At 45.5% G+C, this 11,727-nt stretch overlaps 1 protein-coding gene across 1 annotated transcript in view; it reads left to right on the forward strand.

Annotated features, from left to right (window-relative positions):
- Positions 1-10,671, forward strand: part of cfap58 (cilia and flagella associated protein 58) — a 64,257-nt gene extending 53,586 nt beyond the window's left edge. The window contains exon 18 of the mRNA XM_061224532.1: positions 10,541-10,671. Within this exon, the coding sequence (XP_061080516.1) occupies positions 10,541-10,661 (121 nt within the window). The 3' untranslated portion in view covers positions 10,662-10,671. The remainder of the gene's footprint in view (positions 1-10,540) is intronic.
- Positions 10,672-11,727: the final 1,056 nt, after the last annotated feature.

The raw sequence follows: 11,727 nt of genomic DNA on the forward strand, positions 1-11,727 counted from the left end.
AATGCTCCCGTGGAAGGAAATTCAACAGTCCCCTTGCCCATTTCATTTAGGTTCGGCAAAAAACATTTTGAGCTGATTACAATGCTGCATTGCTTTCATTCTCACCCGTCTCACTTTGTTTTGTGGGATTTGCGATTGCAGTCTTTCTCAGAGTCCCATCTCCTTCCAGCGTTCATGCATTTACAATATCAGGCTGGTGAACAGAGAAACAAACCTTTTTTTTTGTAAGAGCAACTTTGCGTGATATTGAAAAATCCACTGTGTTTCAGACATCCTTGGAGTTCCTGTCCAGACATGTACTGTTTTTCACACACAGTGGAATTTGTGATTTGCTCAGACTGTTATCCATATTGAATTTCAGTGAGCTTCTATTTGTAGATTGGCCTATGTGGTGCTCTACACCACTTATTATTTAGACTTCGACTGCTGTAGCCTGTCCACTTAGAGGTTTGATGCGTGGTGTGTTCAGAGATGCTCTTCTGCATACCACTGTTGCAATGTGTGGTTATTTGCATTACTGTCACCTTCCTGTCAGCTTTGACCAGTCTGGCCCTTCTCCACTGACGTCTCTCATTAACAAGGTGTTTCTGTCTGAAGAACTGCTGCTCACTGGATTCTTTTGGTTTTTTGCAAACTCTAGAGACTAGTGTATGTGAAATTCCCAGGAGATCAGCAGTTTCTGAGATACTCAAACCACCCTGTCTGCCACCAACAATGGTTGGTTGATGTGAACATTACCTGAAGCTCCTGACCCATATCTACATGATTGCATGCATTACACCGCTGCCACACAATTGGCCAATTAGATAAATCGCATGAATAAGTAGGTGTAATAAAGTAAAAATGTTCCTAATCAAGGGCTTAGTGAGTGCATATGGAACTGCGCTGCCATCTTGCACTTGAATAGGAACACGTTTTTTATTCAAGGAAGCATTGTGTGACAATACCCCGAGTCAGAACAGTGATGCTCGGTGTTTTTATCGCGGCGTTACCGACGACAGGGCGCACCGGCAGACACAGTGGACACTCCGCCTCGCTCGTAATGTGGGAGCTTATTGCACTCGACAGGATCTGCAGGACTTGTAAATCTCCCATTGAACCAAAGCTAACCGCCATCCACAACGGTGCCAGGCAGACCCCAGAGGACACACACTGACGGGAAGCTTAGCACACACACACACACACACACACACACACACCACTGTGTCCTCAGAGCGAAGACTAGAGTAATGGAACTAATACCAGGTGGGGACATGGGCATGTGCTTTATTTATTTATTTAATTAATGTATGTATTAAAGTGAAATGGTACTAGCCGGGTACGAGGCGGGCGCTCCCGCGGTCTTAGTTTGCGACGCTGAGAGTTGGGGTCAGTTCCTTTTTAAATTCAGTCAATTTGGGGAAATCGTTTGAAATTCAATCAATTTGTTGAGAAGAAAAAAATTCCTCATAGAACATGATGCACATTTTTCAATCCTGTAATTAAATATAATTTCTTCCCCTGGATTGAAGCACTATGGTATTCATGAGTATGAATGAGGAAGAGAAAAAAACATTAAATTATGTTAATTGGAATTTTTCTTTGCAGAAGGCTAAGCCAAGTGTGTCGATACTTTTGATCTGGAGCAGCAGACAGATCTCACAAAGGCTACGCTTGATGGAACATCTCCATTACCCTGGTTACACAGTGCAAAGGTCGCACATGAAAAGTGATCTGTGTAATCTTTTACACTTTTACAAGATTAGTCGGGGCATTTGCTCCCTTTTGTCTTTGTCTGTGAATGGGTAGAACAGTGTAGATATTTCTGTTTGACTGTGACTCTGCTGCCTGCCCTTGTGCCGGTCCTTCAGAGGAATTAGTCGTGTAACATAATGGTGCTCGCAGGGACGATACCTTTCAAAAGGCAGATAAATTACGATGAAGTCAGTCCACTGACATTGAGTGGCTGTACCTGCTCTGGCCACCAAAGGAATTTCCATGAATGAATTCATTTCACGCTGTGCGAGGGCTGAGTTCTCGTGATTTCACTTTCCCCACTTTAGTCTTCAATAACCAACCGCCATACATCTCCAGGGGTTAATGAAATGGCCTACAGTAACATGCTGTATTCACAGTGTAGGGAAGTCAATGAATTAAGGATGATTTTTCTGTAGTTTCTGTTCGTGAGGACATTGAATCCAGATTTGGCTCCTGTTTTGGAAGCTCTGTCTCCAATGGAGAATGGAGAATGAAAACAGTAATAAGAGGTGGAAAGATAATATATGAAGAAACTTTGGCAACACATTTCTGCTTCATTGTAGAATGTGTGCTGACTCTAATTGTAGGTATCTCCCCAGTACTGTATTTTCACAAAACTCCATTAAATATCTGTGATCTTAAAGCTGAACATCAGAGAGAGAGAGAGAAAAGTATATGGAGTAAGATTTGATGTTTTTTCTCCTTCAAAATCAAACTTTTATATTTAAAAATGCATTTTAAACATTCTGTGGGCTGACACATTACATTACATTATTGGCATTTGGCAGACACTCTTATCCAGAGCGTAACTGACTGCATTGAGATGCAGTCAGTTAAACAATCCAGGATTGAGTTAAAGCAGGAGCTCTAGCCACTTAATTCAGGGCCCTGAATTATCAGCGGCAACCCGATTAGCACAGCCGAAATCCACTGCCTGACTGCAAACGCTGTAGTCTTAACACAGAACAGGGTAATTGCATGTGATTCATTAGATGAAGATTAACCAGTCGTCATGAGTTGGGTACAGCCCAGCAAATTACAGTATTAAGTGAAGAGGCTTGGTTGAGGGACTCATACTGAGAGGGCTGAAATAACGCGGCGGGAGCCCTGCTATCGTCCGTGCCTGCGTCGGCCCCATGCTGCTGGAGGACTAAATTGCAGGCTGTAAAAAAAAACAAAAAAAAACACAAGAGTACTCTACACGGCAAACTCATTTCATCCAGCTTCACTTAACTGAACCAAATGCGCTGTAATCAAAATGTCTCCTCGACATAAGAAAAAAAAAATTATCTTCATTTTTTGTTCATAAGAGTTCACATAACTTCATAAAATGACGCTTGACCAGTTTTGTGTTCTTGGCAAAAAAAGAGAATGTGTTGCAGTATTTAATGATGAATAATGGACTGAGTATGTTAGTTACTTTGTGCTGAAATGCAGGCTCTCTGAGAACCTCCTCGCTGTGACAAATTCTTAAGTACACCCTCCCGTCAATGGATCTTAGTCCCCTTCAAAAAAAAAAAAAACATAATTTCCTGTGCATTTTTTAAAATTAGCAGCTTGGATAAATGGAAGGATTTAGTATCTTATAGCTGATGGGTGAACCCAGCTTGATGCTATCGCTTTAAAAGAGAGACAGGATAAGCCCGGAAAGTTGACAAGTGTGCAATAAATTGTATGCTAATGAGGCTACGGTTTATTGCATTTTCCCCTCTACCCTAGACGTGGCTGTGTTTATGAGCAGTGATGCAAACACGGGCAAGTAATGAGAAGTGATCAAGCATAACTTACAGCAGGCCTGCATGCTACATGCTACATGTACTCTGCCTCTTTCTGGCCTGCACGCTATTCCTGTGAGCTGTGAGTCGTGACAGGCTGGCTTACCTGTCTAACTCGCAAAGTTTGTGGTTAAAAAAAGGCTGTGGACTTCCTTTAACCCCTTTAGTATCGCCCCCTTTTCTTGACACAAGCTTGAAAATGTCATTTCCAAAAGAAAATGGTTTCTATTCTCGAACCCTTTTGACTACAGGCATAATCCTGGTCTCTTCTGAAAGGTAACCCTTTGGGGTTGGTTTTGCAGAATGTGTCAGAATTACTCTAAATATTACTAAAACGAAAGCTCAAACATTGTGGAAGTGAAAGCTTTTTTCCTCACTAAAAATATTTTCTGTTTTTGAGTGGATACAGATTATTGTGGTTTTTGAGAATTATAAACTATTATGCATTTGGTTCGTTGGACTCTTGTCGTGAAAAGGACACTGACAATACCTTGATTTGTGTTGTCTGTGGATTTCCAAAATGCACAGAAGACGAGGTCCCCCCAAGATTGTTTTCCAACCCACGTTACAAAATAAGGAACTGTTGTCACTGTTGTGGCATTTTAAAATAGATTATACAGATACGTAGGTTATGCAAATTGAACAGTGGGTTTTAATGCTTTGGAACGGTATATCCTGCTACCATATTGATTGAAAATTGCACTGTAAAAGAAAAAGGAATTAATGCAAAAAAAACACATACCCTGGGCCGGTGAGACTTGAGGGGTTAAACAGTGAATAAAATAGAACGGTAGGAACATTTTCACATTCTCATGACTGGTCGGCTACCAGAACGTTTATAACAACAATGAATTCACGGAATTATAATGTGACAATCGACATTATTGACTGAGCTCATGAGCAAATACTTGGCTGTTTTTGAAAGGAGCTCGTGTTCCGCTTCTCTGAATCTGCGCTGTTTTTTTCTTCAGCGAAAAACAAAGGCGGGATAATTTGTACATTTGTTTCCCCCTCCGTGTTTGACTGTTTCACATTTCTGGCTTCCTGGAACAGCCTGCGCATTACGCCAGTGTTTTATCTTCCCGCTAACACACTATATAATTAGAGCTTAAAGGTTTAATGCGACCTTCCATTACAGATAGCTGACAGATCAGCAGCTCATCCTGTATAGGGGGTGCATGTCCTTGGGTAAGTAACTCCAGTGCAGGGGATCATTTCGCTGTGAGGACAGGGGATTATGGCGTCAGTGTAAACAGTAAATGAGAAGTTACAGAATCTCAACCCGTGTCGAGGGTCTTTTATTTACTGGATGGTCACTTTTTTTTTCAATTCCCTGACCAGAGCACTCCTAATCGCCATTTTGTGTTCACTGGGGGGGAGGAGGTATACACTATTCCTGTGCTCTATCATAATGGCCAATATCGTAATGAACAGAAACAATTGCATTAGAGAAAAAATGAATACATAATAATTAGTCTTCTGAGCATTGGCTGACAAAAAATGTCATTATGTTTAAATTACATATGAGGCCAATACTTCCCTATTATTATCTTAGTATTGCCCTAACTGTCAAACCATGCATAATAATTGATGATTTACTGTTTCCATGATGGGCGGCACGGATGGTGCAGTGGGTAGCACTGCCGCCTCACAGCAAGGAGGTCCTGGGTTCAAATCCCCGTCGGCCGGGGCCTCTCTGTGCGGAGTTTGCATGTTCTCCCCGTGTTTGCGTGGGTTTCCGCCGGGTACTCCGGTTTCCTCCCACAGTCCAAAGACATGCAGGTTAGGCTGATTGGAGAGACTAAATTGCCCATTGGTATGAGTGTGTGAGTGAATGGTGTGTGTGCCCTGCGATGGACTGGCGACCTGTCCAGGGTGTATTCCTGCCTTTCGCCCAATGTATGCTGGGATAGGCTCCAGCCCCCCTGCGACCCTGATCAGGATAAGCGGGTTCAGATAATGGATGGATGGATGGATGGATGGGGGGGAGGAGGTATACACTATTCCTGTGCTCTATCATAATGGCCAATATCGTAATGAACAGAAACAATTGCATTAGAGAAAAAATGAATACATAATAATTAGTCTTCTGAGCATTGGCTGACAAAAAATGTCATTATGTTTAAATTACATATGAGGCCAATACTTCCCTATTATTATCTTAGTATTGCCCTAACTGTCAAACCATGCATAATAATTGATGATTTACTGTTTCCATGATGGGCGGCACGGATGGTGCAGTGGGTAGCACTGCCGCCTCACAGCAAGGAGGTCCTGGGTTCAAATCCCCGTCGGCCGGGGCCTCTCTGTGCGGAGTTTGCATGTTCTCCCCGTGTTTGCGTGGGTTTCCGCCGGGTACTCCGGTTTCCTCCCACAGTCCAAAGACATGCAGGTTAGGCTGATTGGAGAGACTAAATTGCCCATTGGTATGAGTGTGTGAGTGAATGGTGTGTGTGCCCTGCGATGGACTGGCGACCTGTCCAGGGTGTATTCCTGCCTTTCGCCCAATGTATGCTGGGATAGGCTCCAGCCCCCTGCGACCCTGTTCAGGATAAGTGGGTTAGGATAATGAATTAATTAATTAATTAATTTAATTAATGTTTCCATGATTTTGCAGGCAGTTGGTGAGTGGTTTTTGTGGTTCACAGTGGGATGGTTTTGTGTGAAATATTTGGTAACATTTTACAATGAGGTTCCATGAACTGGCTTGAACTAATGGTGTTGTTAACTAACTACTACTGAGAAATTAATCTGTTGAGCTCTGTTAATGTATTTGTATCATTAATTCATGTTGACAACTACATTAGTTATTGTGAATTCATATTGTAATGAAAAAGTTAGTTCATGTATTTGTTAATGCTTAGCTAATTATAAGTTCATCCTATGGTTTGCCAATGTATAAATATCATATAACAAATATGTTAATTAGTTGTTAACAAATTTATGGATTCCATGCTTCATTATGTTAAATAAAAAGAACTACATTAGTTAATGCCAATTCATGAACCTTATTGTAAAGTGTGACCCTATATTGGTTTACAGTTTTAATTATGTGCTAAATATGCAGTGCCCAACCCCTGTTTTCTGATGCTTGAAGCCATCAATATTTTATACTGCAGCCTGTCTGTTTGAATTCATAGTTTCAGGGGAGCAAGGAAAAAAAGCCAATCAGTGTTACTTTTGAAATGCCCTCCCCCCGGCCTCTCCCCAAACAGCACACGTCCAACAGCCCGACCGCAAGGAAAACAGCAGGCCAATCACCCAATCACCTAGGCCAATCGCCTAGGCCAATCACCAGACGCATTTGTCATGAAAACCTTCAGCAATTGCGCCGCCTTATTTGCACTCTTGCAGAAAGACCTGGCGCTGTGGCAGCAGCGAGTGGCTCTCAGAACATAAAGTGACTCAGTGGCAGACGTTTAGGAAGCAGTGAAGGAGGGCACGGGAAAAAAACAGAAACGAGGAACGTACAGAATTCCTCAACATGCCAACAAAAAAAAAAAACTGAAAAAAAGAAAAAGAAAAACATTTTTACATCGAGAGCCGGAATGGAGGCTGTGCTAAGAGTGTGGTCCCGGGGGTTGTGGGTAGCGCAGCACCCTTTCAGTGTACATCTGCTCTGGAGTCACTCGAGTCTCCTAGCTGATATGCCCATATGCTCCAGAGCCTCCAGTGGCCAGCATGTCTGCTGCGGTATGGGGGAGCACCGTCACTCTTGGCCCTGGTGACAGCACGCTCCCCCCGGGGCCCTGGTGACAGCACCAGCGGTGGAGCCTGAGTGGGCAGGAGGGCGTCGTCCGCGCAGGGGGAGGGTTTAAGGTAGGATGTGTGCTAGCGGGCCCTTTGTTTAGGGTGCGAGGTAAGGGTTTTTTGTTGGCTGTGGGGTGGCACTGTGACCCTTGTGACTACTCCGGCTTCGGTTGTGCCTGTGTGAAAGGCAGGCTTGCTGCTGTACTGGGCCCCTCCTCCCCGGAAAAGCAACTGGGCTGCTAGCAGGCCGCTAGCAGGGCCGCTAGCGGCAGCTTCTGTTCGGTCCCACGAGTACAGAGGAGCTGGAGGGCCTCTGTAGCCGTGGTGACAAAGGTCCTCTTCCTCACAGCTGCCACACCAGCCCCGTCCCTGGTGATGGAAGTGTGGCCCGGGGGAGGCAGAGCACCCCCACCCAGGCAGCTGGGTCAGAGAGCTTCTGCAGCGGTTTAGACATGGCCCACTGCTCCCGGGACAGTGGCTGGGCCTGTCTCTCCCTACAGTTTATAGGCCTAAACCCAGTAAAGAACCCACCCCCCGCACCCACCCAGCACTTCTGTTAATTAACCCTGGCCTTTGGCTTCGGAGCCATGCAGGCCAACTGCCCCCATCCACCCCCCATCCACAAGAGTGTTTCCATAGAGGTGTTTCAGGACTTCTCAAAATGTTTCTCTCAATCTCTCGAGTAATACTCTCAGTCCTTTGCATGCCCCAACTCCCAGAACCGCAAGTAATAGCCTTCTACTGACAACTCAAAACGAGAAAAAAATGAGTGAAATTTCTTGGTAATAGGAAAACACGGTTGATTTCTCATTTCATATTCTCTGAAAGGAGCTGGAGATCCGTATCCTGGATGTAAACTTCCCCTCCACTTCACTCACAAAAGCCCTAATATAGGTCGCCCCTAATGATGGAGCACTGATAGAGGGATCTGGAAGCCCCAGAGGCGTCAAAGCTCTTGTAAAACTAATCCGTATTTTCCCAAACAAGTGTTTAAAATTCTGAGGGCGAAATCCACAAAAGGATTGCTTTAGCACCCATTAAAACATTGCAAGCACTAGAAAAAGTTACATTACGATTCACAAAGCACCCACGGTGAAGCAACTTCACTACCAGGGAAAAAGAGGCATTGTGCAATGTTTGGGGCATGCATATTTAAACTGTGTTAACTGCATAAATATCACAGTCAAAATTACAACATTTCTATGAATATGGGGCTCAGTACGGGGTGTGTCTGATTTGCAAAGATGATTGCAAATTACCACTCACAATAAGCATGGGTTTCTTTAAACACCCCCACGGTAATGAGTCTTCCTGTTTGCTATCGCTCTTTAGGTTAACAGAGTCATGCAATTATATAATCCATGCAAGGCTACAATTGCTTAATGACAGAGGTGACATTGAACCTGCCCCATGTAATTAGTTTCCTACTATAGTTTGAGAAGGCTGTTTCATTGTTTAGAGACGGATATTAAGAAAGGTCCAATGACCATGTTACTTCAATGAAAAAAATATTAATTTAAAATGGCCCAGTTCTATGAATTGAGACGGTAATCTCCAAGAAATAATGAATAGGTTCGTTTAACCCACCTCCAATAGGACATTTAACCCACCTCATTTGTAGCACCTGGCTCCTTATTTTGTCATTTTCTATTCCTTCACCGTTATTTGTGCACAAAATTAAAATGAACCGCTGGTGAAATAACGGGCAGTTTCCAGTAGTTATCGGATCAGCACTAAAAATAGGTGTGAGCAAAGCCAATTTGTACTTTATTTTTGCAGTTGGGTAACTTGACACCGAGACCTGTTTTTTAGATTAAAAAATAATCGCTCTCAGCTCCAGATATAAACAGTAATGCAGCTGAGAAGATGAAACTTTCCTTGACCCGCAGGTCTAATGGGCATAACATTAGCGAACTGTCCTCTCAAGCTATATTGGGCTTCGGTTATGCATTCAGTTGATTTGCATCAGTACTTTAGTGAATCTGTCATTATTATGATGCCGATAACAGCCACAGCTGTTGTTTGTATTTTTTCTCAGTCGGTCTACCCCTCAGTTTAATAACACGCTTGCCTTGAAATAGTGCTGTGTGATTCCCTTAGAGGGATTTATTATTTATTATTTGAGTGGCATAATGACATGGCTTCTTTGTGTATAATAAAACAAAAATGATAATTTATGAGGAGGGTTGTAAGAATGATGTAATAATGATAACAGGTTTACAAGCCTTTGTTGCATTGGTGGTAATTAAGCTGTGGTTTGTGTCTGGTTTTAGTGTGGGATCTGCAGATTCCCTTAACACTGTAAGTGTTATAGAATGTGATATGTTTTTGGTGACATATCATGCAAATAATTTCAGGCAATGGTCTATGTGCTGATTTTGCACTAGCAAAACTAGAAAGTACTTTCTTTTTTATGTGGACACACACACACACACACACACACACATATGTCAACACCTGGAATGCATAAATACCTGCAACTTTAACCTCACCTGTCATAACATGGAATAATTACAGCTGAAATGCTATCCTGATAATTAATTAGTAGTTTGGCAAATAAACCATTATTGTAAAAGAAATGAATAACTGGAGAATGCTGTGACACTCCAGGAAAAGGGCTGCTCCCCGCTAGCGCACAGTTACAGTCTCGCTCAAACTGCTGCTGTACGGATCCTCCTTTTGGCCTCTGCGTGGGGTATCTGTCAGTCTCTCTCATGCTCACTGAACCCGCCGCCCTTCAATAAACAAAAACACGGCTTCCAGCTTGATTAGTGTGCAGTTTTTTAAAAGCATACCCCCCCCTCCCCCCCTCCTCTTTCTCCCACGTGGAGCTTTGAGAATGTAATTACGTACGGAGCTGATTTCTGTATTGTCAGAAAGCATTAGCCCGAGTTGACGGTGATGTCATAAGTCACATAAATGGACGGAGATGAAAGCTGCCTCCGCAGATGTCTGGCCCCAGATCCAACGCTCAGCATATTCGGGGGCTTCTGCATAAAATTCATCTTTCGTTTGTTATCCGGAACAAGGCAATTGGTTTTTTCGGCAGTTGCCAAACGTCTTAATCACTAACGGAATAACAGCTCGGCTTGTGAGCGCTGAGCGGGGAGGGAAGATAGGGGTGTGTGTGTGAAAGAGGGGCATGTCGGCCGGAAAGCGCCGCAGAACGGGCGACGAAGGCCCGTTGGGTAGCGTGCGGGTAAAAGAGGCTTCGCTCGGAGGCGCCCGCTGTTTGGGGAACGGCGGTACCCCTGCTGACTGCTGCATGTGCCCCACAGGGAGAAGGAGAGGAGCTCGGCTCAGATGGGCCCGGCGCTGATCCAGCCTCAGCGCACCGACGGCCCCCGCTTCACCGGAGGAGGCTTCAGCCTGAAGCAGCCGGGGAGGATCGCGGCGTAGACCCCCCCCCCCCCAAACCACCGCCGGGGGGGAGGGTGACATATCCCCCCCCCTGACCGACCATCACCACAGCCGGGGAGGATCGCGGCGTAGACCCCCTGAACCACCACCGGGGGGGAGGGTGACATATCCTCCCCCCTGACCGACCATCACCACAGCCGGGGAGGATCGCGGCGTAGACCCCCTGAACCACCACCGGGGGGGAGGGTGACATATCCTCCCCCCTGACCGACCATCACCACAGCCGGGGAGGATCGCGGCGTAGACCCCCTGAACCACCACCGGGGGGGAGGGTGACATATCCCCCCCCCCCCCCCGACTGACCGACCAGCCCCACAGCCGGGGAAAATCGCAGCGTACACCCCCCCCCTAACCACCACTGGGGGGGAGGGTGACATATCCCCCCCCAAACCCGACCGACCACCACCACAGCCGGGGAGAATCGCCGCTTGGACCCCCTGAACCACCACCGGGAAGAAGTGCCGACATATCCCCCCCCCCCGACCAACCGACCGACCCCCGGGCAGAAGTGCCGACATACCCCCCACCCCCCGACTGACCGACCGACATCACCACTCTGGAGGGAAGTGTGGCACGAACCCCCCTGACGAATCGCCATCACCCCCCCACCCTACCCAACCCTCCCCAACCCACCACAGCCCACCTCAACCCACCGCAGCCCGCGCCTCACACTGTTCTGTCAAATGAATCGCGCCTCTGCCGTACCTACCACAGTGAATTGGTGTGAATCTCATTTCCCCGCGCTTTTAGGTTTCGTTTCACAAAGACAGCGAGAGGCACAACCATCCTGATTTGACATCTGGGGAATTAATAAGAATATATATATTACAGATGCTGCTGCAACGGTACGAAAGTGGAACTGAGAAAGCAGAGCACGATACACTGTGCGTAACAGAGCTGTTAGTTGTCAGACTCGCAAGATACTTTCTGACTGCTCAGGCTTTCAAGTGATCAAGTCGTACTGTGCGCATTCAGAAAGGCTGTGCTGCCTGATGTCACCAATGCAGAGCCCCCCCCAAAAAGCTTCACATCACGATTACAGTTT

The sequence above is a fragment of the Conger conger genome, chromosome 2, assembly GCF_963514075.1.
Source record: "Conger conger chromosome 2, fConCon1.1, whole genome shotgun sequence".
In the NCBI taxonomy this organism is placed as follows: domain Eukaryota; kingdom Metazoa; phylum Chordata; class Actinopteri; order Anguilliformes; family Congridae; genus Conger; species Conger conger.